The 27019-nt window shown below is 35.6% G+C and overlaps 1 protein-coding gene across 1 annotated transcript in view; it reads left to right on the top strand.

The window, feature by feature from the left end:
• The window catches only part of LOC129757344 (uncharacterized), a 44271-nt gene continuing 17252 nt past the window's right edge, over window positions 1-27019 (top strand). The window contains exon 1 of the mRNA XM_055754537.1: window positions 1-4222. Within this exon, the coding sequence (XP_055610512.1) occupies window positions 2046-4222 (2177 nt within the window). The 5' untranslated portion in view covers window positions 1-2045. The remainder of the gene's footprint in view (window positions 4223-27019) is intronic.

Raw genomic sequence — 27019 nt, 5'->3', positions numbered from 1 at the left:
AGTCGAGCATAACTGGAAGAGAGCACAGCAGTACAGTTGTTCATAGTAGGAAGACAGGCAGCTCTGACTCTGAAGAAGTCGAAGCAGTGGGCAGCAGCTCTGCATTGGAAAAGTTAAAAAGTCGTACATACATATTTTGGAGTAGAAAACTGCACCGTGTGGCAGCTCGTGTCTATTTTCTAGTTCCAATTTGACCAATGTGATTCCAATTTGAAATTGCCCACTTGAAAAACGCAGAAATTGTTCAGTGAGAAAAAAGTGCAACCCTATGGCTACTCGGAATTGTATTTTTTCGTACGCGCGACCGTCACGATACGTGAATGGCGTAGAAAATCTTATAGTAATTTTTACGGAGCGGGCGAATATTGCTGTCAGTTTCCACAAATCGTCCTAATTTGAGGTCAAAAGTGCAGTCGCAAGAAGTACACAGCTCCAGTAAAGGGAAGACACCAAAAGGAAAATATTAAGTTTGTAAAGGAAAAGAAAAATCATTACGAAGAAGACAAAGTGCGGAAGGGAAAAAAAATCTGTAGGCGCTTTATCGCCAGACGTGGAACTCCATTTTTTTGTAGTCTTGATTCTATCCTGCTTGCACGTACACATCGTAGTAGGCTCTCGTAGCAGCAGCAAACGGGGCTGGCAAAGGCAGTCAGTCGTCCAACAGAGGGCCGAGCCGAGCCATACTCTACTGTGGCTTGTTTGTCAAAGCAAAGCAGACGGCGGGTGGGGTGAGAAGAGGAATAAACCCACGGAGCAAAGGAGTGTTGAAAAGAAAATATACGAGTACTACAACCACGACGCAAAGTGGGCGAAAACGGCGACACAAAATCATTCCATGAAGTGCTGAGCGAGAGCCCTGCAAAGGAACAGTAGGCTAACAAACAGTCATCATCAGTCAGTCAGTTCGATGAAAGTATCGCCAAGAAACGAACGCGCTGAAAAGAGAAGAGTTTTCCAATATACCTACTTTGTATTGTGAATTGGAGCACAGAAGTGAGATGTAAAGTGATAGACCGGACCCGGACTCCAGTGCAGTGCCAGTGTCTTCCACCGAGTTCGATCTTAATTGGTTACAATTGCGTCTGAACATTTAAATTTCTACCCGAGGACGGCAGGCTAAGCTAATTGTGTGTTGTGTCTCGGTCAATGAGAAGTTCGCCTTTATCGATAGTGAAGGCTGCGGCTGAAAAGTCCCAAGAAAATTGATACTTACGGTGGTGACTGATCGAGCGCAGCGGGCACAACCACCACATACAAAGCGGCGAATCCGTGGCACCAGCCAATGGCTCCGTATTAGAAGAAGTTGAGAGGGGGTGCACGTGAGGGCGGCTGGAAAAGCGGAACAAAATGAAGCCATAACACCTACGACGTTCGCCATCTGCTCGGTAAAATCGGGAATTGCGGTCAGTTCCAGGCTGCAAGTGACCATCCGAAGGATTACAGACTGTCCTTCGAGGCCGGAGGAAGAGCGTACCGCGTTCAATTGTCCGGAAAGCTTCTCCGGAATCAAAATATTTACATAACATTGTGCCGTATTCGGGTTTTGATTAACAGCCTGTGCTGGCACAGAGACAGGCTTTTTCGATTTGTTTTTCGTGGCGGGTTGTGCGTGTGTGTGAGCGATTTTGTAAGGGAACAAAACTGAATATTTCTCATTAAAACTCAAAAGAGGGCTTTGGGAAGACAGATATGAATGCATCATAAAACTAATAAGAATCCGTGGAGAACAAGAAATGGGTCTGGAGAAGCGCTAATCGGATGTTCGAATGTTGAAAATTCTGTATGCATGGATTAGTGTTGAAAGATAAAGGCGTGTATAAAAGGAAAAGAATAAAGTTCTGAAGAAAAAAAAGGACCAGTGAAGTGGTTTTGGTGTTTCGTATCAGCATTTCCCATTAATTGGGAACATTTTACTTGCAGACCGGTGCGCACTGAATGTGGATGGGCGGGCAACGAAGCAGTCACCGTTTCCTTAGTTTCTGTTCCGTTTCCTCCATTTATTTTGATATTAGTTACGAAGGATTCTACCGTATGTATCTGGTACAATGCGAAAGCTAAGCGTGAATACCGGAGGGATGTCTAGACAATCGAAATCAGCACCCCAGGCGAAGAAGGTGATGCCACCGGCTGTTCCGGACGTGTACGGACGAACAGGTGCAATCACGCAACCCGGTGGCTCCGTTGAAGAGAACGGAGGATTTATTATCCAGCAACAGGAGACACCTTCAACGCTAATGCTACGATACGATCACACCGACTTTGCCGATGATCAGGGAATTGATCTCACGCAATCGCCTGGACGCGATAGCCCTATTAGTTTGTCGGGATCGGCTGGTTCCGGTTCTCGTCATTCGACAGCTAGTTTGGATTCGGGACGAGCGTCTTCCTATTTGACAGGAGCATCTACTTCTTCCAACCGGAGTGCCGGAGGATATGGAACTTTATCTTCCCCGCGGTGCTCCGTCAGTTCGTGTTCGATTGGCAGTGGCAATAGGTTGAGCAATCACTCGAACCGCAGTGATCACGACATTATCTCAGAATGGCTGAATGAGGTACACTTTCACGAATATACTTACCTATTTTTGGAAGCGGGATACGATTTACCGACAATAGCGAGAATGACTCCGGAGGATTTAACTGCGATCGGCATTAAACAGCCGAACCATCGTGAAAGACTGAAACGGCACATTGATGCTCTTAAATTACCTGATGCTTTACCGAACTACGTACCAGGATCGATCGAAGAATGGCTGCGTCTGTTGAGGCTTGAGGAATACGTTGCCCCTTTGTTGGCTCAGGGATATGTTACTGTTAACGATGTCACGCAGCTCACGTGGGAGGACCTGGAAGATATAGGGATCGTTAAACTAGGCCATCAGAAAAAGATACTTCTCGCGATCAAACGCGTTAAGGATATCATCAGTGGAAAGCTGGGTGGTCCATACGTTGGTCCAGGAGTTCCATTGCCACAGCCAACGACGGCAGCTCTGCATTGTCAACCGATAAGAGCCCAGTTTGACGAATCGCTGGAACACAAGCAGCTAACCTATTCCACTTTCATGCGGCAACCCGCCCCCGGTACAGATCCGTACTATTGTCAGCAACATTTGCAGCAACAGCAGCAGATCTCTTACCCACATGTGCATTTCGATGGCAATCAAGCTATTTATCGTCGAAGTTCGTACGACGACAGTGACATCACGCCAACCAATGAAATGTCTTCGATGATGAGCAACGATCATCATGGAGCGATCAACAGCCATCAACAGTACTATCAAGGTGGGGGAACACTTCCTCGACAACATCAGCGCAATAGCTACGGCGTGCGATTGACGCTTTGCCAGAATCCTCCTAGCACTGCCACCACCCAACGGCAGCGACCTATAGCAAAAATTGTAGCGAATAACCTTAAGCTGGCTCCGACTTCGGATGGCGGACCGGCACCACCTTACCCTAATCCAATGATCGGCCAGATTGAAAACGTCGAAATGGCCACAGCAGCACTCGATGCGATGCACTTTTCCAATTACTCTTCTTTCAATCATCATCCGCTTAAATACAATCCCGCCACCGCTACTCAGCCGCCTCAGCCAATCTATCACAATCAGATAATCTTGCAACAACAGGCTCAACTGCAGCAGCAACAGCAAACGCAACAGTTCTACTCCAATTACGCCGGCCAAACGCACCAAACAACTGTCGAAATCCACAAAACGCAGCACGATAACAAGAGCAATTCGAGCCTAGAATCTATCGATCAGATTCCGTTCGCTAACGAAAATGCCGGAACGATCAAACAGCGCTCGATGAACCGCACCGATCATCATCCCATGCACATGCTGTCCCATTCCTCGTCGTCCACCTCGTCGTCGTCGTCGACGGGTTCGATCACGACCACCCTGGCCGGCTGTATTCAGCAGTTGTCCCCACCCCAGCAACCGGGGACGGAACAACCTCCGGGGGCGGCAACGGCTAACAATTGCTCAAAGAGTAGCAGCAGCGGCAGCAGTGGGCCCGGACTGGCCGGAGTCGCCGCGGCCGCCGGCAAATCTGCTTCCGCTTCGGCCTCGTGCACGACTTCACCGACGACGGCCACCGCGGCCCAGATCGGCATGGTCGGCACCAATGTGCTGAACGACATCGGCAACATGCTGGCCAATCTGACCGACGAACTGGATGCCATGCTGGAGGAGGAGAACCGGGCTGGGATTAGCGATATCGAGTGAGTACCTTTGTTGTTCTAGTTTATGTTGGACTTTATTCCAAGGTATATGCATTCTCAATGTAGAACGATTTCGAGGAATAATTCCCTAGAAGGTAATCAGCTCTTATCAGTTCTGCTAACCAACTCGGCTAGTCCAATGATCTTTTCGTATCAAAGTCCGCCGTTGCGGAGACGCAAATGCATTTACCAGTGCTCATGGCTACCGGCCGGTGCACTATGGAAGAAGAGGCGGGCAATAAAAGGGAAAAGTGACTGTCATTTATCTATTTTTTTCTATTATAGGTAGTAGGCAGTTTGACTAAAAAATGTTCAAAATTTCGGGACGGTAGGATTTGATTTGTGGACTTTTCATAGCATATTTCCGAAAATCCACAGATACGCTCTTGAAAAATACATACAACAAGTGTTTAGACCGACCCGAGTCCATTGGGTCTAGAAAATCTATGAGTTTGATAAAATTTGAGTGAGGTAAAGCGCAATTCGGATTTCAATATTTTGGCAGTCTCTTTGCCGAATTCTCCAAGTTTGAAACTTTTGGGTTACTTGAACTGTCGTTTTTGGTTTTGTAGAATATAATAAAACTATTTAATTTAGAATATTTAAGATATTCTTCTAAGCGCAACGCACTCGCAGCAAACAAAAAATGAGATATCTCATATTTGGTCTGGAATGTGTTAAACTAAATTTTCCTATTTCATTTGAACATTTATTTTTTATTTTTAGCTTGTTGTCAGCTTGAAAATTACAATAAATTCTCCTGAGAAAAAAATTAGAGCACAAGAGCAATACATCATTTTTTTTCAAAAACATCCGTAAAAGTCTGTAAACATTTGGCAGAAACATCTGTAGGATGCCGGACTGTAATTAAAGACAAGACTTGATGATTTTGGATCTTTATTGACCGACTACTTGAAAATGACTGACAAGATAACCAACATTTAGTCTTGGCCTCCTAGTTTTTATCATAAATAACATTCACGTGGTCCCTACAGTTCGGCCTTCCTGACTTTACATAGTCCTCGCTGTACAACGTTTTATATTCAGTCTAAGCCGAAAACCTTATAAAATGCATAGGTGTAAAATTAAATATCTAAATCAAAAGCTTATTCTAGAAATATTAACTTGGTCTTATTTTATTAGTCTAAAGGGTGATCGGTCAAAATTCGGTCAAGGGAAAACGCGTGTAATTCAGTGAAATCGTTTATTTAAAAAATCAAATAAAATTTCTTTTTCAAGTTTAATTAGTATAAAATTCAGGAAAAATATTCAGTTAGGCTTCCGCTTTTCCAAATCCGAATGGCCGGGCCTTACGCTTCACCCCTGCCATCAGATTTTGTACAGCCATCTTGTCCATCTTCTTCGCCGCAGAAAGCCAGTTTGCCTTGAACTGCTGCTCGTCCTTAGCAGTTTTCTTGGACGTCTTTAGGTTCCGCTTGACAATAGCCCAGTATTTCTCAATTGGGCGGAGCCCTGGAGTGTTGGGAGGGTTCTTGTCCTTGTGAACCACCTGCACGTTGTTGGCGGCGTACCACTCCATGGCCTTTTTACCGTAATGGCAAGATGCCAAATCCGGCCAAAACAGTACGGAACAACCGTGTTTCTTCAGGAAAGGCAGCAGACGTTTATTCAAACACTCTTTCACGTAAATTTATTGGTTGACAGTCCGGGAAGCTATGAAAATGCTGCTTTTCAAGCCACAGGTACAGATGGCTTGCCAAACCAGATATATCTTAGCAAACTTTGACAGTTTCATGTGCTTGAAAATATCTGCTACCCCACTTCATTTTGCCGTATAAAACTCCTGTTCCGGAAGCTGCTTATAGTCGGCTTTGACGTAGGTTTCGTCGTCCATTACCACGCATTCAAACTTCGTCAGCATCGTCGTGTACAGCTTCCGGAATCGCGCTTTGGCCGTTGTATTTTGTTTATCATCGCGATTTGGAGTCACTACCTTCTTGTTAGTCGATAGTCCGGCTCGTTTTTTGGCTCGATGCACGGTTGTAGACGATACACCCAGCTTATTTGCAGCATCTCGGAGAGAGTGGTTAGGGTTTCGCTTGAAACTACCGGCAACTCTCTTTGTCGTCTCAGCGGCTTCCGGTTTTCAATTTCCCCCCGATCCAGACTTCCTGGCTGTAGACAAACGTTCCCCAAACACTTTAATTACATTTGTAACGGTTGATTTGGCAACTTTTAGCGATTTTGCCAGCTTTGCGTGCGAGAAGCTCGGATTTTCCGATGCGCGAGCAAAATTTTGATACGCTGCTCTTCTTCCTTGGACGGCATTTTGACAACTGAAGAGTGAATTCCAAAATCAAAATACGAGCGACATTCTACACACACACCTTCAAAATGAGGGGTGTTCAGGTTTTTTAAATGCAAAATTGAAAGAAATACGTCAAGTTGATATTGACCAAATTTTGACCGTATTACACTTTATCATCTATCACTTTCTAACATCCGGAAACTCAGCATCTATTCAATGCTAATTCTCGTTCAAATTTCGCTTCATGCGCTCTCGCGATCATCGGTTCCATCACTTCCTGCCATCCTTCGGCAGCAGAAGTGCCTGGAATAATTGCTCTTTCAGTTCTAACCGATGCATCCGACCCGTTTTCCATCCTTCCTACGAAGTACCTCATAGAGTCCAATGAAGGCGAACCGCTGGATTGCTGCTTCCGAATTTGATAGATTCTCGAAACCTTTTCAACTGCTTCTTGTGCCATAACGGATTTCAGGACTACTATCCTTTTTCTGATGATTGTAGGATGCAAGATTGTAATTAAAGACCAAACTTGATGGTTTTGAATTTTTCTATTGACCGACTGCTTAAAAATATCTGACAAGATAGATAACCAACATTTTGTCTTGGCCTACTAGTTTTTATTGTTTCTTACATTCATGTGGTCTCTACACATCTTATTTGAGATTTCAATTCCTACTTCATTTGAGGCGTAAAACTCATTTATGATTTTTGCAAAACTTTAAAATAGAGTTTACATGAGTAAATTTGAACTCTTTGGATGGGAAATCTTGATATTTTGTTCTGAAAACAACATGATTTTTCATTCTTATGTGAACCGAGTCTTCTAACGCTTTTAATTTTCTTCTACGATTTGTTTGAAAACTGTTCAACGGATAAATCGAGATTTTTTGGATGAGGCAATTGGCGTTGAGGACCAAAAATTTGAAAAAAAACGAGCGAAATGAGAAAAGTACCACTTAAATATGTATTCCCACAAAAATAAGGACCATTTCATAAAATTTACTGTGTAAAAATGAATAATAATGCTTCAACAAACTAAATAGATAACGGCATTTTTAGGCGTTTTGGAAGGAATTTATAAAACTTTATCAAACTGGTAAACTTCTCCATTAACATGGTGTGAAATGATCAAACTTAGATGCTTGGCTGAATTTGAATCCAGAAAACAGGCTTATCATTCAAAAATATTTTTTTTTAATAAGTCTGAACACCTGAAAGTTTTACCTGTACCGTCCCCTAACGGAAAACTGGAGGGTCGTAGGTGAATAAGCGAGGAGTGTCAAATTGACACTCACTCAAGGTCTGATTATGGAGTTTTTTCTACTGGACTTCCAGGGTGCGTCCATAAAAAAAGAATTGATGCAAAATTAAAGATTTCAAAAATTTATAGAGGGTTCCCGAAGAAATTGTTTTTTTTTTGTAGTAGCACTATCCCTCAGTTAAAACCAAATCAAATATCAATCACAACAAACATTATTCTGATTATCGATCCAAAAAAATCACTTTTTAGTGACCTTGATGCACGGTGAAGCAGTTGAACAATTTAAAACAGGTTCTGCTAAATTTTTTTCAATTTTAAATACCCAAGCAGAATTCTCTTTAAAAGGTTTCATAGAAGCTTAATCAGCTCTCGTTTTTGTCTGAAGAGAATGCTAATCAGCCCAAAATTTAAGTGTTGAAGCTACTTTGAAGTTCGTTTAAGTGACTGAAGAGAATGCTATTCTGCTTCTAAAAGAATGTTAAAAACTTCTAAGCGCTGAAAAAAAAATCCCGTTGACAGATTACTTTGACAACCAGATGACAGATTGCTAGGTTGCCGGTCTATCATGGTCTATCTCATTGATTTTAATTATATGATTTTGATTACAAAAGCTACTTACGCCTAGAGAATTGAACCGCTGCTCTCTAGGTTGCAATGAAACTCACCAGCCTCTCGACCAATCCAGCAATTGTTCATTGCCACTGTAATAATTAGTTTTCAAATGTTGATAAAAAAAAATGATGAATTCCATTTGTAAATATCAGTACTGTATGAGCAAAACGAATACCATTACAGAAAATTTACAGACATTTTAAACATTTCGCTTAGAATTTCCAAATAGGTTCTTTAAACACCTAGAGGTATCTTAAACGGCGCGTTAGAAAGTGTTTAGCGAACGTTTTCGACCTTCTTGAAAGAAGTTGCATTAACAGCGCTTGGAAGTTCCGTTATCGATATTTTAACCTTGCAAAAGGCGATGGAAGTTCCTGAGTAACTTTTACGTGACATGAGTCACCTGAAGCTCCCGTCAAACATTTTTTCAGCCAAATGTGAACTTCAAAGTTCAATCTTTAAATAAAAACGCGACTTTTGGTTGCTTGGGTATAACCCATTCACAGTACAATTGTATGGCTGATTGCAGACATTAAACCATAAATATTGTTAATTCAACTATATTTTTCTGATTTCGAAATCTCCCACAGTGCGGTGATGGGGAAAGGAAAAGTTTGCTCTTCACAAATGATTTGGTCGCGATCCCATAACTCACTCTGATGTATTCAGGACTAAGTAAGTTAGTATTTAACCTACGGCGTCGTTCGTTTGCTGCTGATAAGCTGAGAAGAATCGCCGGACTGGTCCGTCCCACGGGTTGGCCGTGGGTTGTTTGCCTCGCGCGATGACCGCGATGTCTCTCTGAACCGATCGAATCGAGCCATCCACGAGATCGGCCACGTCATGAACCTGCCCCGTGAGAATGATCTTTATGGTCTACGTGAAGAGCATCATGAAATTTTACTGATAACGTCTTGCCATCGTTGCTACTCAGGTTCTGTATGTGTACCTAATTTTAATTTTCTAGGTAATGGTGCTCGCTGATAAGTGTCGGCTAATCAATCATTTCGATGACCTCTCCCGCTGCCCCATCGCTCTCTCGATTGTGTTCCGCCTCCATTTCACGAGCACATCTTCCCCAATCTCGAAATTGGCTCCAAACCGACTGGCAACGGACGGGCAAAAGTTACGTAGTACAAACAAAAACCTTGCCATATTAGTAGGACTGATTAGCATGCTTATGACGAAGATAGAAATCATGAGTCGCAAAGTCTTCGGCGGTGTGTGATACGATACGATAACAACAACGATGAGTTTTGCTTACGGATCATGCTTTTGTTGTTGTGTTTTTTTTTTCTTCCAACTATTCATTTTGGCGAACGTGACTTCCCGCCGCGTCCAAACCAAAACCGAAAAGTTTTAGAGCAAGCGAACGAAGCAGAAGTAAAAATTTCCCGCTTGACTTTCGCTCGAGTCACCACCACGATGGACATCATCATTATCGGTGGTTGGTGACAAAAACGAACGAACGAGGTACCTAGTTTACATTCAATCTGCCATCATCGCCACTTGTTTCAGTGAGTTGAGTATTTACTTCGTCGGTCGCTGAAGTGCGATGAGACTTCTGGGGGCGATTGGGTGCCTGGCGAAGATTCAGGAAGAAGATTGATGCAGTGTTTCACAAATTGAATTTTATTGCTCTGTGTTTCATTTTTTTTTTCTTTTTGTTTCGCGGAACGGACTTGTTCTACTACAGAGAGGGGAAATACTGCGATTTTTGTCACTGTTTTGTTATACAAACGATACACTTAAGAAGGCGTTTGTCGTGTGGGATTTGTTTTACAAAACTGACGCAATTGATTGCTGTAATCAAGATGTTAGTTGAGCAGCTAGGTTTAAAATGAAAATTGTAATTAAAGTGTGATACGGTCAAAATTTGGTCATGGGAAAACGCGTGTAAATCGGTGAAATCGTTTATTTAAAAATCAAATTAAATTTCTTTTTCAAGTTTAATTAGTATAAAATTCAGGAAAAATATTCAGTTAGGCTTCCGCTTTTCCAAATCCCCTACCATCAGATTTTGTACAGGCACCATGTCCACCTTCTTCGCCGCAGAAAGCTAGTTTGCCTTAAACTGCTGCTCGTCCTTATTAGCAGTCTTTTTTGGTCTTCTTTAGGTTCCGCTTGACAATAGCTCAGTATTTCTCAATTGGTCGGAGCTCTGACGTGTTGGGAGGATTCTTGTCTTTGGGAACCACCTGCACGTTATTGGCGGCCCATGGCCTTTTTACCTTAATGGCAAGATGCAAAATCTGGCCAAAATAGTACGGAACAACCGTGTTTCTTCAGGAAAGGCAGCAGACGTTTATTCAAACACTCTTTCACGTAAATTTCTTGGTTGATAGTCTCGGAAGCTAGGAAAATGCTGCTTTTCAAGCCACAGTTACAGATGGCTTGCCAAACCATATATTTCTTCGCGAACTTGGACAGTTTCATGTGCTCGAAAATATCTGCTACCTTTCCCCTTCCTTTTGCCGTATAAAACTCCTGTCCCGGAAGCTGCTTGTAGTCGGCTTTGACGTAGGATTCGTCGTCCATTACCACGCAGTAAAACTTCGTCAGCGTCGTCGTGTACAGCCTCCGGGTTCGCGCTTTGGCCGTCGTATTTTGTTTATCGCGATTTGGAGTCACTACCTTCTTGTAAGTCGATAGTCCGGCTCGTTTTTCGGCTCGATGCACGGTTGTAGACGATACACCCAGCTTATTTGCGGCATCTCGGAGAGAGAGGTTAGGGTTTCGCTTGAAACTACCGGCAACTCTCTTTGTCGTCTCAGTGGCTTCCGGTTTTCGATTTCCCCCCGATCCAGACTTCCTGGCTGTCGACAAACGTTCCCCAAACACTTTAATTACATTTGTAACGGTAGATTTGGCAACTTTTAGCGATTTTGCCAGCTTTGCGTGCGAGTAGCTAGGATTTTCGCGATGCGCGAGCAAAATTTTGATACGCTGCTCTTCTTCCTTTGACGGCATTTTGACAACTGAAGAGTGAATTCCATAATCAAAATAGGAGCAACATTCTACACACACACACACACCTTCAAAATAAGGGGTGTTCAGGTTTCTTAAATGCAAAATTGAAAGAAATACGTCAAGTTGATATTGACCAAATTTTGACCGTATCACCCTTTAAATACTATCCCAGTTGGAAACAGTCACCAAACTTTCAAGAAAAAAATAGCAAATTTCGACGACACAATCTGGTAATTTTTTCCTGGTATTTTTTTCCATCAGAGTTCTTTTTGACAAATTTTGCAATACCGACGATAGGTGGCGAAATTAGAGAGAAAATGATTGGATATTTGTCCTAAGTGTCATGTCAGTATGGGCAGTACAAAAACTGTGTTGCGTATTGCGAAAATCTAACAATGCCAAAATGTTTGAAATTATATCAATAACAAATGACGGTACTGAAGCGAAATCAGGTTACACAGAAAATTTTTTTGACTATTACGTGTCACTGAAAACTGCAACCTTTAAAATCAATCATCTGTAATTAACAAAACCTGAAATTATAAATTGTTTTCCTTGAAAGTTCACGAAGATTCATTTATTATTACAGCAAATGGCTTGTGATATAGCTCAGTTGGCAAGTCTGTTGTCTCCTGAACCGATGTCCGCGAGTTCGAGCCCAAGAGTAAACATCGAACACAGTTGAACCGGATAAGTTTTTCAATAACGATCCGCCAACTGCAACGTTGATAAAGTCGCGAATGCCATAAAGATGGTAAAACGACTTTAATCGAAACAAAAAAAAAATTACAGCAAATGTCCTGTAAAACAGTTGTACTCTAAAAATTAAATGTCACATAATCATGTTTTCGACCTGTAAAATTACGGTAAATGTCCTCCTCCTTTTTGTTACAGGACATTTGCGTAATTTTACAGGAAATAATTTTTGCTGTGTAGGGTGACATGAAATTATTTCGATTTAAGATAAATTCAACATTAATTTAAACGCTAGATCAACCTGACATTCAGCTAGATTAATCTATTCGAAAGTTCTATTTTTTTACACAAGTGTTCAATCATACCTTAAGCTTCATAGCAATAATATTAGTATATATATTAAACTTTTTTTTCTACATTTTATCAATCAATTTCATACTTTTATTAACATTGTTTCTTAGAACGTATAGAATAAGTATTCCAGATTGCCAGGTTTTATCCGGGCGTGCACGGATATTGAAGAAAAATATCGAAATGAGCTCGTATCGGCCTGGATGTCCGTATTTGGTTCAACCCTTCGATTCATAAAGTAACAAATTTTCATCAAAATTATTAAGCCAAATTTTTAGAAGCATTTCACTCAAATTAATGTGCTTCGACGAAAAAATAAAGTTTCAAGTGATTTTCTCCTATATTTTTCCTGATTTTGTTCGAAATTGGATAAATTTTGCTAATCTTTGTCCGGATAGAGCCGGTTTTTTTTTTCAAAGGTTGATTAAATTTATGTTTAACTTTAGGTATTGAAGCGGCTTTAGCATTGACTATTGAAGTTGTCAAATTTTCTACAGCCAAATCAATATCTTCTATTAAATTCAGTGGAACGTTTACATCTAAAAACTTCCTGGGTATGTTTATAATGTTTCCTTGGTGTATAAACGCCCTGAAGTAGACAAGCAATTTTAGAATGCATATGGCTGGAAATCTTCTTGTCGAAAACTCAAACTAAAACGGCTGGTTTTCCGAAAAAAGTCCCAAATAGTCGATTTTTAGCCAAAATTTTTTTTGAAATAATACCAGATCTCGACGTTTCACTTGGTTATTTTTAATATTTTTAAGTCGATTTTTGTTATTTTTTTTTTCTTAGTCATTTGGCATCAAAATTAGATGCACAGATACATCAAGTCTTGATTCCGGATTCATAGCTAAGTAATTTCATTTTAGTATAGTATTTATTATAGTGAATTATATCACACAAAAGTTATTGGCTATGTAACGTGACCGGTCGTAATCCTGTGCATTCTGCAAGGTTGATAGCAATTTTCCGTTTTGAAATTCCAAAGTTTTTCTCCGTTTTTTTGCGTATGATTTTCCCGGTCTCTATTATACTCGTTTTTTACCCTTCGTTTCATAAAGTAACAAATTTGCAACAATTAATGTTTAAAATGATTTTTAAGGAAAAATAAAAAATCATGAAATGGAAGGTTAATTTTAAATCAAAGTAATGCCCTCTTATTTCTAACAACTGTTAACCGATAAGAAATCATGCAAAAATGCTTTGACATCTTTTAACAAGTAGTCTTTTCGTATCAAATGGACAGGTTTTCATAAATTTTCGGAAATTTCAACAATATTGCAAAGTCAAATTCGGTTAACTTAATCTTGAAAATTTAATGTGGTTCTTTTGAGCCACTGTGATCATCAGATTACAGGAATGTATTCAGTCATTTGAAAAGTGCAATTATATTATATAAATCGTGAATAAGACAGAGCTGAACTTTAATCGTTTGAATGTAAGATATTATATTGAATCGGGGTGAAGACCTTAGATTTCGACCGGAGCTTGTTTACGACACAACTTTTATATAAGACATATATTCCAGCTTAGGAAACTTTGAGCACAAGTCCAACGTAGGAAGAATGAAAAACAAAACACTTGCGATATAAGGCTTAGTTTCTCAGGCCAATTCAAACGAAACACATAACAACATTGAAAAACAATAACTTTTTCTGGTGAAAAAAAAAAAGAAATCGCTTGGAACAGCGCACTCGCCTCCAAGTTTGACCAGCTGCCATTTCTGTCTTTTTTGTTTTTTTTTTCATAACATTTTCACAAAATCTATTTCAACTATCTCGTGAAAAAGGGAAATTTTGCTTCACAAAGTTCACTGAATTTTTGACATATTTTGTTTAAAATTCTTGAAATTTGGTCAGAAGATGTAAAAATGTTTGATCTAGTACCTGGCCGCATTTTATTAACATCGATTGATGCGATCATAAATGGTAGGCGGTTTGAAAATGAGGTTCATCGCTGTCCAATAGGCGAATTAATTCTTTTTTGGACGGTTGTTTGTATGGAAAATGTCATATCGTAATCATTTTTTTATTGGATTTTTCTTTCATAATTTCAAAATTTATCACTTGATAGAGAATGCATCCCTGCTTTGATTGGAAATAGAAAATATTCAATTAAGACGAGATTCTAACGAAAGAGCGAATATCTCACTTCAAGTTTATATTAGAGTGTCCATTTCCCGGCCATTTTAGCGTTCCCGGGAATCGGGAAATCTGACAATCCTTTTCCCGGGAATTCCCGGGATCCCGGGAAAATTGAAAATCTTAACCCTGTACGGTGTACGAATTCTTATCAATATGGTATTTTTAAATTTAAGTTAGTACCTAGTATTGAACATTTTAAACTTTTTTAATACCTCAAAATTTCAATATGCAAACCAAAGACCCAAAACAGGGTACTCTAACCGACAAACTGGTCTGATTCTAGCTGCAAAAACTTGAAATAATTGAGAAACATTTCTCACTATCGATAGAAGTAAGTTAGCTAGATTTCAGGTTATTCGTCAAATATCGTAAATTTTCAGATAACTATCCATTTGTTGCACAATATGTCATTTTTTTGATGATTTTGTTACTGTAGACTGTATCCGAAACGAAAGTTCTAAATGATGAGTTAACATTAAGATTCTTCCCGTAGCGTTTCAATGTTGGAATTCTTTGTTTTTATAGATTCTATGTCGTTTTCATTTTTACACTAATTTTTCAGTTGGAAAAACATTTTTTCATCAAATTCAATGTACATATTAACCAGATTTGAGAAAAAAAATAAGATTAAGCCGTCAAGGTAGAACTACTGATCACACTGACATGACACTTAGAACAAAAATTCGACTGGCGATTTTTTTTGTCAAATTTTGCAGGTTTGCAATACCGACGGTAGGTGGTTTCAATATTGCGAACCTGCAAAATTTGACAAAAAAATGCCCTGTAGGAAAAATGTACCTGTTTATCTCGGTTTTGTCGTAGAAAATGCCTATTTCTTTTTAGGTTGAGTGGGACTTCCTAACTGGGATAACATTTCTTCAAATCGATCGATGCGCACTCTGGAATCGATATTGCGTACTGTTGGAAAAATTATCCAACAAACCAAATCGAGTGTCCAGTCAGTATGGTCAGTGGTAGAAGTGGTAGTGGTCTCATTTTCCTTGCTAAATCAGATTAATTTTTCCAATTCAGATCGTGTAAATTTGTATTAATTTAGCACATTTTACTGGCTTTGGGAATTCCCGGGATTTTTTAAGCGTTTCCCGGGATTCGGGAATTCCCGAATTTTTCTAATTCCCGGGAATTCCCGACCGGGAAATCCCGGGTAGGACACTCTAGTTTATATGTTTCAAATTCGTATATAATTTTTTTATCAGGTCGTTTCTGAAACTCTGTTCTTCTTATTTTAAGCTCTGTTATAAAATTTCTTTTTTCAAACTAATCAGGAATGAAGTTTTTGTCAATTACGAACATTTTTGGTGTAAATTTTTGGTTTTGTTGAAGAAAATCTTTAAAAAAATGATAATGATATGTTCAATACAAACATCCGGCCATGAAGAATGAAATCGCCATTTGGGCGACAATGAACCTCATTTTCAAACCGGTCCAAATTTTGATCACGTGAATCGATTTTGATGAAACTCGGCTAGGTACTAGATTAAACATTTTTACATCTTTTTGCTAAATTTCAAGAATTTTCCACGAAAATTTTCAAAAATACAGCAAATTTTGAGAAGCAATCTGAAATTTCCCTTCTGCGCGAAAAAGCTGTATCTTTATTTTCAGTCATAGTACAGTCTTCAAATTTTATTGAGTGTTAGTTGAATAGTTCAACTAAATTTTGTTAAAATTTCATGAAAAAATATCAACCCAGACAGAAATGGCAACTGGTCAAATTTTGAGCGAGTACGCTGACTCACGCTATTTCTTTCTACAGGGTCCGGCAATTGAAGTGCCACATTGGAACTAACGAATAATTTGATCAAAACAAAAACTTTTTCTTTCAAATTTAATACGATTTACATTAAAAAAGAACATATTTTCAAAATCCGCAAGTGTTTTTTGTGGTATTTTATCCCAGGATTCAACTAGATGGCGCTTCAGAACTTCCAACCCGTCATGTTTTGTAGAGTAGATTTCGGGCTTCTGTATACCCTAGACAGCCAAGTCCATAGGGTTAACGTCCGGCGAACTCCCCGACCACTTCGTACTCGAAATTAACCCTCGAAAAAATTCGCACACAAAAATTGGAACCTCTTTCCTTCGTAAGCCAATGCGAAGTTCTGCTGAAAAACCACCAACCAAAATTAGGACGTGTCCACAGTTCGAGGACATGCCGTAGAATTATTTTCGATACGTAAATTTATTGATCTACACCTTTTCAGGGTGTTCGGTTGATCTTCACCAGGAAAGTACGGGCGATTCCGATCCAGATCTTTAATAAGACAGGTTTTTGTCGTATTGTGGCCAGGGTGGGGATAATGTCATAGTCATGAGCCAAAAAATGCGACTAGTGACCCATTCTTTTTCTCACATGTCGTTAGTTCAACATTTTATTGAAATGAAAGCATGCTATGAATAATTATTTTGGTAAAGAAAGATTTTTCCATTCTGTCATTGATCATTGAAATCTCCAATATATCGGTCATGACATGATAGTTAAAACGGGTCATGAGAAATATCACCAATGCAATTTTTTGCAACTTTGTTTGCCAAGCTGATTTTCAAATGTTATACTATGACAAATGCTAACTAACAACAGTATAAAAAATGAAAATAGAGATAAGCGTTTCTAGACGCCTTTTTTTTAATTCCATTTGGTTCCCAAATTTCATTCATTGCCCACTCTTCTCATACGTGAAATTTATTTACATCACGTGAATATGAATGGTATTTTCATTCACATTATCGAAAGATTTCTGTCATGACATGACCTATGAGTCATAGGCTATGACTGATCATATTTTCTTGGGTATAGTGATCCAAAACAAATTTCGCCGTCCAGGTGAATGAATGAAAATTTTCATGCCTGATTGTGGCCTTTAATAAGTTTGTATAGGTTCGTGGTCTTTCTGGCAACCAAAATCTGTAGTTCTGTTTTTTCACGAACCGCTGAACGGCGATGAACTCATCGGCAGAAAACACGATATTCTCCAAATTTTTCATGCGCGGACCGCGTAAGCTGCGCCTTCATCCTTTCTACCCGCTCTTGCTTCTGTTCAAACGAGAGGTCTTGAAATCTTAGGATCTTGTAAGGCTGGGCCTAAAGATCATCTTCCAAGATCCGACGGCGAGTTTGATCCGGTGTATCAAAATTTAACGCCAATTTAATGTTACTATGTCAAGAAATTCTCTCAGGGTGCATCTTGATGATCTTCACCATGGTAGGTGTCGCCACTGTAGCTTGACGATCCCCAACATACTATACTTGGGTACTTCTGATCTCCAGGTACCTTCCAAGTGCGAGCCAAAATAAAAAAAAAAATACATACACTCTTTGGACCTGGGGGAGGAAGACTGAAATTTTCTGTATCGTTTTTTTTTACTGTTCGGCAAAAAGCTAGCAATTGTTGAAAAGATTTGTAATCGTTCAAATTTTAACTTTAGATGATCAGTTTCGTGTCATGTAACTCAGTTGTTTATGAGCTAAATTTAGATTTAGCTATTTTTAGAACAACCATTAATCAAACCATTTTTATTTATCAGCTTCAAAACTTTGACGAAATTTGAGCGACTCAATACGCCTGATCATGCAAGAATTTGCCAGAGCAAAACAAAACCTAATTAAATCATTGTTTTATGCAAAACAAGTGCTTTTCACCATCAAACAAGTTTTATTAAAAATCACTAAACAAGAAAGTAAAATTTTGAACCTTCGCACTGGTCGGTAGATTGATGAGAGAAATTTGACGTTTGAAAGATTTTTTTCTTTTTTTATTCAGTCTTCCTCCCCTAGCTTTGGACAACTCACGAAATAAATATGTCTTTCTACCGTTTCAATTGATTACAAAATTAACAAAAATATCCTCTGACATCTTAAACATAATGTTAACAAGGTGACAAGGTGTCATCTAACTCAGTTTTGTATACCTTCGAAATAATCACTCCTAAAGTTTTCTAGCAGTTCAATTGCCGGACCCTGTATTTAGAACGCAACTTTTCTATCAAGTCCAGTTGTTTGATCAAATTTTTCAAACTTGGCATCATTGAGTTACCAAACGTTTTGTGTTTAGTTTTGTCGATAATAGTTTCGTTATTAAATTAATATCATTTGAGTTATACTTGTAATTGTAGCACATTTGCGAAAAAATGAGATATCTCATATTTGCTCCGCCAGTAATTAAAAGTGGATTCAAACATCGTTTGTTTACATTCGGGCTCTGAGTGTCAAGCCGAACGGTTGAGTTTTTTTTCGCTCCGCGTTAGTCAACCGCGTTGTGCTGTTGCGCGTGTTTTTATATTTCGGTTTTTAGAATTTGGGTCATATTATAGTTTTAAGAATTAAATGTCGTGAAAAGTGATGTGATAAGTGAATGTTGAAGTTAAAAAGAAAGGTGCAAATTGATAGAAAGCGTTTTATATCGGACCAAACATCGGACGACAGAAACGGGGTTAAACAGGATGTGACGTGATTTCAATCGAAGTAGGCGAGAGAGGAAGAACGTATAGTGAACGTGTAGTGAAATGAGTGCTTTTTTTTAAATGCCGCATCGAGCCGGATTCAGAGAAGGACACCAAACATTGGACCAAATCCGGTTAGATCTTTCCAACTTATCACTATTTACTATCTCTCTCTCTGTCTTTTGCTTTCAAACAACTCACAGGGCTGTTCCTGTTGTAACGTATGTAGTATTATTAGAATTTGTAGTAACGCTAATACAAATAAGTCTCTCTTCCTCTTTCTGTACCATTGATGCCACCAGTATTTTTTGGAATTTCATGTGACATAGAATGAGACAAAGCTAAGCTACCTTCTTTGTATGGAATGCTGGCCAGTGGCCAGAAATGTTATAGCAAGCAAGAGAGAGGATTCTCCCATGATGGTGAAATATTTCATTACAGTAGCTGCGTCAGGGTATTTTTTTTTTTGCACCAGCTGATGGCGGTCGAAAACTTATGCTTCTTTGATATGTTATTTCAATAATGCCAAAATAGCATGTGCTTGTGTAATAATTTCTTTAGGATAGTCGTTTTTCCGTTCTAGTAAAAAGGTACCTACACATTTCACACTGAGAAAAAAAAACATTTAATAAGCTGTTTTGTTCATTTGAATATTAAACTGCAAATACTAGAATTCTTTTACTCTAAATGACTTTTAAACAAATCGAGTTATTAGCTAATGATTTACATAGTATTCCGTCTCACGACATAACTTGATGAACATAATTCCTAAAATTCACTCGGTCCATGGCAACCGTTCTCCAATTAGCCCCGGATTAGCTAATGAAAATGTACATTCAAAGATCTGAGTAGATTTGGAAATTTAAAAAAAGTTAACTTAGGAGAATATAGTCTCATAATCAAAGTCATCACTCATTATTTCATAGTAAAAGTAGTAGTAGATACTATAGTAATATTAGTAGTAGTAGTCTTGTTTCTTCATCATTATTGTTCAACTATAAACTTGATTTTTTTTAACTTATTATATTTCGGGGTATTGGGGGATCCATCCGGGCATCCGATTGAAGCGATTCTTGAGGAGAGCATTGGGCTACCTCACCAGCACTGAATCGTGGATTGAGGACGGGCTCGTCTTCACACCCAGTTGAGCGCTCTGCGTTGTAATGGCTTGACTCAGACGCTCGATAAGTTTGTTATGCTCTTTCGATGGAGACAATAATATCCTATCCCAATTAGACATGTAAATGCCTCTGTTTACATTTCTTGTCCCTTGGAACAGTCCATTCAAAGGCATTTTGAACTCATCAAGTTGATGAATCTTGAACAAATTACAAAGCAAAAGTTGCTCGCTGCTACTGGCTGCGCCTTGCTACCTGGGTGGTAGATATACATACATACATTCAAACATCGTTTGTTTACTTATGAACGAAAATAAGCGTTTATGAGATAAAATGTATATTGAGACTGTCGAAAACTACTCTTACTATGAGAAATTTATTTAAAAATATTATTGAAATTCCGTGAAAACGTTTCGGGTTGTAATTCTGCGCATTCTGTTTTTTTTACACGCATATTTCTCAGATTGAGGACATAAAAACTGCATCAAATATACAAGCCGACTACAATTGTTAAATTTTATAGTTAATTATTTAATTGATATTGTAGTTTTCGATCTTTAAAAATGCGCAGAAAAATGAATCAACTATGCAGAAAACGGCCCATTTTTTTAATGAATTTATGAAATTTGTTGGGTTATGATATTTCTGATATAATTAACGCACTCATTATTTTCCTTTTTTTCTTGAAAGTGTAATCAAACGTATTTTAAAGAAAATTTGTTTTAAAAAAATCTGGCTTCTTCAAGCGTATAGCAATTTAAAAAAAACATACTGATTAGAGATCAATACAAAATTTTACGTTTCAACACAAATTTATAAAAACTGCACTCTTGAAAACGCGATCATTACTAACATAATTGAACAAATCGATTATTGATAGGAATGACAAGGAAACTAAAAAATTAAATAGCTTTCCATTTGTTTTTACTCCTAAGTGATTCCTCCTGGATTAAGTTTCACCAAGTTAATAGTAAGAAGATTTCAATTTTTTCGAAAAAAAAGTTATGAAATCTTCGTCAAGTCGTCATCCTCGACACTCCTTTATAGACCAGCTGGGCGACGAAAACCACCTAGAGAACGCATTTCATCTTATTTTTTACGGTCGCCATAGAAAGAAGAAACCTATCGCATTCCGCATTTCGCATTCACGAACCTTTTGTGAATTCGATATACGATGTCTGATCCAAAGCAGTATTCATATCCCGACTTCCTAGAAGATTTCCGTGTCATCATTTTGAAGATTGAGAAACACTGACAATTACACTTGTGATATACCTTACGTCCAGGGTGTGTATTAGCTATAATCCACACGTAAACCGAGCAAGGACGTTTCAGCGATAAAGAATCTCAGCTAATCGACCCTTTGACGGTACTATTACTACTTCTACTACTATTACCACTACCAAGTTAGTTACTGCTGTTGAACATACTGCTATGAACTGAAACGACAGAAGAGGAGGAAAAGCTTCATCTGGTAGTGTACCTACCTAGCTGGAATTGACTGACCGGTCGAATGACTTACTGACTGACTGACTGACTGCGGTCATCACAGGGCTCCGCTAATTAGCAATTTCCATCTTCCGCTGCCTGGGCTGGCTATGGGCTAGCTGGGTGAGTGAGCTTTCGGAATGTCACACCCAGGTGCTGTGCTCCGGTCTATCTAATTGGCATACGACGACGGTGAAGTCGAAGGTATGGAACGGCTTCGAGGGAAAAGGAAATTGTTTTACTCATATAGCGGCCACTCGTCGATGCTGATGAGTGGTTGGCTGTTGAGTGAGCTATAGATATTAGTCGATGGCAAAAAAACCTGTGTGTTGATAACTTTAAAACAAGCACGGAACGCTCTCCTCAGAATGCCTGCCTTGGTTTAGAAAAGCTAAATGAAAGCGTGCAAAAAATCAAGGGTTATCGTCGTTGTTGGCATTTGCGCCGGATGTTTGTCATATAGCACACTTCTACTAGGTATAGATTCGTGGAATGTTGTCCGGAGCAGAGTAACAACGCTATAATGAGACGTTCGCGCAAAGTTGTACCTACTGGAGCAATTTGTTTATCAACTTTTGAGCATGTTGGTCTTTCCATTTTCATTTGAACCTGAAACAGATTCTAAAGCTTAGTCTGTTTAGAAAGCGTTTCGCACGTTTCAAATTCTAATAAGAACTCAGTTTGTCTCTACTTCCGGTTCATGTTATCATATGAACTTGAGTTCATTCAAAGGTAAATATGGGTTCAAAAAACCGTTATAAAAACCTCAAAACAAATCCTATCAATGATGTCATTCGGGTAACATTTAGCGTCAGCATAATCAAGGCCAGTGATTTGACTCCTCGACGGGTGATGACTCATAAAATCTGTATGGAGGGAGCACATAGCAGAGAGGGGTGTGATTTCGTTTTTCGCCCGATAAGCACGGATCCGATTTGGACTAGTCGAATTCGAAACCCTTCCTCAGCCCCGTTAGAGAAACGTGATAATTTCGCTTGTGCCGCTCATATGGCGTTACTAATCTCAAGCATGTTATTTTGTTCCGTTATTCTGGAAAATGAGTAAGAACTACATGTTTTTAAGTCATATGGGAAAAATTTCATGATCGAATTGTGAAAACCGACCATATACATTTTGTAGATTGACCCCAAAACTGACCTGTGCAGAAAGCTTAATCGATCTTGATTTAGGTATGCCTCAAAAGTCAAAATGCTCAATGTTACAGTTTTTTTACTCTCAAATATTACAAAAGGGGGGACCGAAGGAAATCCGGAAAATCTCAATTTTAATTTTAATTTATTTAATTGCATTAAAAGTCGAGACCTTGTGTTATCGCGAAAACAAATTTTGGGATAAAAATCGACTCTGAAACGTAGCCGTTTTTCGGAAACCAAAAGATTTCGTCATATTTTAATTCCCAGAAAATCGATTTTTTTCCTAGAAAGCATCAGATCTTAACGTTCCATGCATTTCTAAGTCTATTGGCATCAAAACTATAATTTAGTTTTTTCCGATTTCTTTAGTCCCTCCCCTTAGATGATTTTAAAAATTCTAAAATCGATTTTTGACTATTTTTTTCGCGATAACACCAGATTTCAACGTTTAATACATTTATAATTCATTTTTTATCAATCTGAAAATTTCGATTTTTCCGATTTCCTTTGGTCCCCCTGGTGATTTTTGAGAGTCAAAAACTTGAAACTTTGAGCGTCCGTCCGATCAAGCTGTATTTTTTAAATCATATGTATCTATAAGGAAAAAACAGAAAAACAAGTAAAAAAATAAAAACGAAAAAAGCTCAAACAATACATATCGTTTTCCAAATTTCCAATAAATTTGAACAAATTGTAGAAAAGTTTGCATGCAACAGACTTGCATAGAACCTATATTGAAAAAATCGAAAAAAAAAATACTTTAGATTGAAAATTTAAAAAAAAAATTGAATAAAAAAGCTAATTCTAATTCTAATTTTCTTCAGTTTGACTTTCGGCATCTCAACTGTTTGAAATTTGAAAGAATTTATCAAGTTTTTCAATAAAATATCTTTAACTTTATTTACGTTCCCCTTCAGGATTTCCAGAAAATCGAAAAAACGAAAGGGGAAAGGGGGTTGACAATAGCAAAATTTGATATTTTTCCAGCCTAATAAAAAAAATTAAAAAAGTAAACGAAAATGAATAAAAAAATAATAATAAAATTGAATAAAAACATTGTTAACAAATTTAAAAAGGTATTCAAAAACAAAATATATATAAAAAAAATTAAAAACAAATTTAGATAAAAAAAACATAAAATAAGTAAAAAAAGTGAAATAAAAATAGAAATAAATAAATAAAAAAAATTAAAAAAAAAAATAGAATAAAGAAAAAGAAAACAAATAAAGTAAAAAATTAGAAAAAAAAACAAAATTAAAATAATTAAAATAAAAATAAAATAAATTAATATAATCAAAATTCAAATAAACAAAATTAAAATAAACTAAATTAAAAAAAAAAACATTAAAATGAAAAAAAGTAATGAAAATAAATATGGAATAACATAAAAATTTCGCTATAGCAAGACCAATAAAATTTAGACAAGCACCGTAAAAACGTTTTTAACGTTGAATAGTGATAAAATGCTTAAAAAAATAAAAATATTATGAAGTACTCAAAAATAAAAAAGATGAAAATTTCATAAAACTTAAAAATCAATACAAAAAGTACTAAAATGATTTTTTTTTTTAAACGAACACACACATATAGGATCTCAGTGAAACTTCATGTTTCTTTGAAGAGATCTAATTTACTTCGCTCTAAGACGTACATCTTTCAAGTTTATGATGGCTAGTATCTCACAAATGCTAAAACCCAAGACCAGGGAAAGAATACTTTGTGTGTCGTGATCGAGATTCGATCTTATGAACTCTGGCTTAGAAGACATGAACGCTATCCTCTAAGCCACGGTCGGTGAACACTAAAAAATAATAATGAATGTCAAAAAAAGCAAAAATGACAAAAAAAAATGCAAACATAAACAAAACAAGAGAAAGAAAGAGTTGAAAGCCCGTTCGATTTTGGCAACACAAAATGTACGGGCGTGTTGCCAAAATAGAACGGGGCTGTATGTATAAAAAAATAAAAAAAAAATAAATAAAATTTAAAAAAAATTAAAATGAATGATAATAAAAAAAAACGAAAATAACAAAAAAAAAAATTAAATTAAAATAAAAAAAATAAAATAAAATGAAAATAAGAAAAAAATAAAATGAAAATAAGAAAAAAAGAAAATGCAACTAAGAAAAAAAATGAAAATAAGAAACAAATAAAATGTAAAAAAGAAAAAAAAATAAAATGAAAATAAGAAAAAATTAAAATAAAATAAAATCAAAACAAGAAAAAAATAAACATAAATAAAATGAAACAAAAAAATATGAAAACCAAAAGAAAAAAAAAAAACAAAAAAATTACATGAAAAAAAATGAAAATTTAAAAAAATTTAATGAAAATTTAAAAAAATTTAATGAAAATAAAGAAAAATAAAATAAAGAAAATTCATGAAAATAAAAAAAATTAAATGAAAATAAAATAAAAAAAATAAATGAACGAAAATAAAGACAAAAAATTAAATGAAAAAAAAAAAAAATAAAAACAAATAAATGAAAATAAAATAATAAAAAATGAAAATGAAAATAAAATGAAAAAAAAAATTAAATGAAATTTAAATTAAAATTGAAATAATTAAATGAAAAATATGAAAAAAATGAAAATAAAATGAAAAAAAAATGAAAAAAATTAAATGAAAATAAAATAAATAAAATAAAATGAAAATAAAACAAAAAAAAAAAAATGAAAATAAAATAAAAAAAATTAAATAAAAATTAAAAAATGAAATGTTAAAAGGTGAAAATAAAAAAAAATGAAAATAAAAAAATAATCAAATAAAAAGTAAAAAAAAAATGAAAATCTAAAAAAATAAAACAATAATAAAAAAAACATGAGAATAAAAAAAATAATGAAAATAAATTAAAAAAAAAATTTAAAAGGAAATTAAACAATAATAAAAGAAAAAAAAATTAAAATAAAATGAAAATAGAAAAAAATGAAAAAAGAAAAAAAATGAAAATAAAAAAAAATAAAATGAAAATAAAAAATGAAATAAAAATAAAAAAAAAAAAAAGGAAAATAAAAAAAATAAAAGGAAAATAAAAAAAAATAAAAGAAAAATAAAAAATATTAAAAGGAAAATAAAAAAAAAAATAAAAGGAAAATGAAAAAAAAAATAAATAAAATGAAAATAAAAAATTAAAAAAAAAATTAAATTAACATTGAAAGAATGAAATTAAAAACAAATGAAAATAAACCAAAGTTATAATAAAATGATTAAAATTAAAAAGAGAAAATAGAATAATTGAAAATAATTTTTTTTAATAGAAAAAATATTTAAAAAACAGAAATAAAGAAAAAAAATATAAAAAAAACAATTATACAAAAAAATGAAAATATAAAAAATAAAATGAAAATAAAAAAAAATAAAATGAAAATAAAAAAAATAAAATGAAAATAAAAAAAATAAAATGAAAATAAAAAAAATAAAATGAAAATAAAAAAAATAAAATAAAAATAAAAAAAGAAAAAATTTAAGAAAAATGAAATGAAAAAAAAATGAAACGAAAAAAAAATGAAACCAAAAATTAAAAAAATAAAATGAATTTAAAAAAAAAATAAAATGAAAATAAAAAAAATAAAATGAAAAAAAAAATGAAAAAAAAAAATGAAAATCAAAAAAAAATGAAATTTAAAATGTCATAAAATGAAATCTCATGAAAAATTAAAGTAAAAATTAATATAAAAATAAATAAAATGAAAATTTAATAAAAAAATTGAAATAGAAAAAAATTAAAATAGAAAAAAATGAAAATAAAAAAAATATAAAAATGAAAAGAACTGAAAATAAAAAAAATTGAGAAAAAATGAAAATGAAAATAGAAAAAAATTAAACAAACACAAAAAAAAACAAAAAAAAATTAAAGAACATGCAAAAAAAATAAAATTTGAATTTAAAAAAAAAATTGAATAAAGAAAATTATTCTAAAAATATGATTAAAATAAAAAAAAACCTAAAATAGAAAAAAATGAAAATATAAAAAATAAATTGAAAATAAAAACAGAAAATTCAATTGAAATGAAACAAAAAAAAAATGAAACAAGAAATTAAAAAATAAAATGAATATAAAAAATAAATAAAATTAATATAAAAAATAAATAAAATGATCATAAAAAAAATGAAAATAAAAAAATAAAATGAAATTTAAAATGAAATAAAATGAAATCTCATAAAAAATGAAAGTAAAAAGAAATTACAGGAGAAATGAAAATTAAAAAAAAATAAAATGAAAAAAAAACTAAATGAAAATTAAAAAAAAAACATTATAATAGAAAAAAATG

The sequence above is a fragment of the Uranotaenia lowii genome, chromosome 1 (genome assembly GCF_029784155.1).
Source record: "Uranotaenia lowii strain MFRU-FL chromosome 1, ASM2978415v1, whole genome shotgun sequence".
NCBI classification, from domain to species: domain Eukaryota; kingdom Metazoa; phylum Arthropoda; class Insecta; order Diptera; family Culicidae; genus Uranotaenia; species Uranotaenia lowii.
The sequence above is the reverse complement of the archived record's forward strand: the minus strand, read 5'-3'. Positions and strand labels throughout refer to the sequence as shown.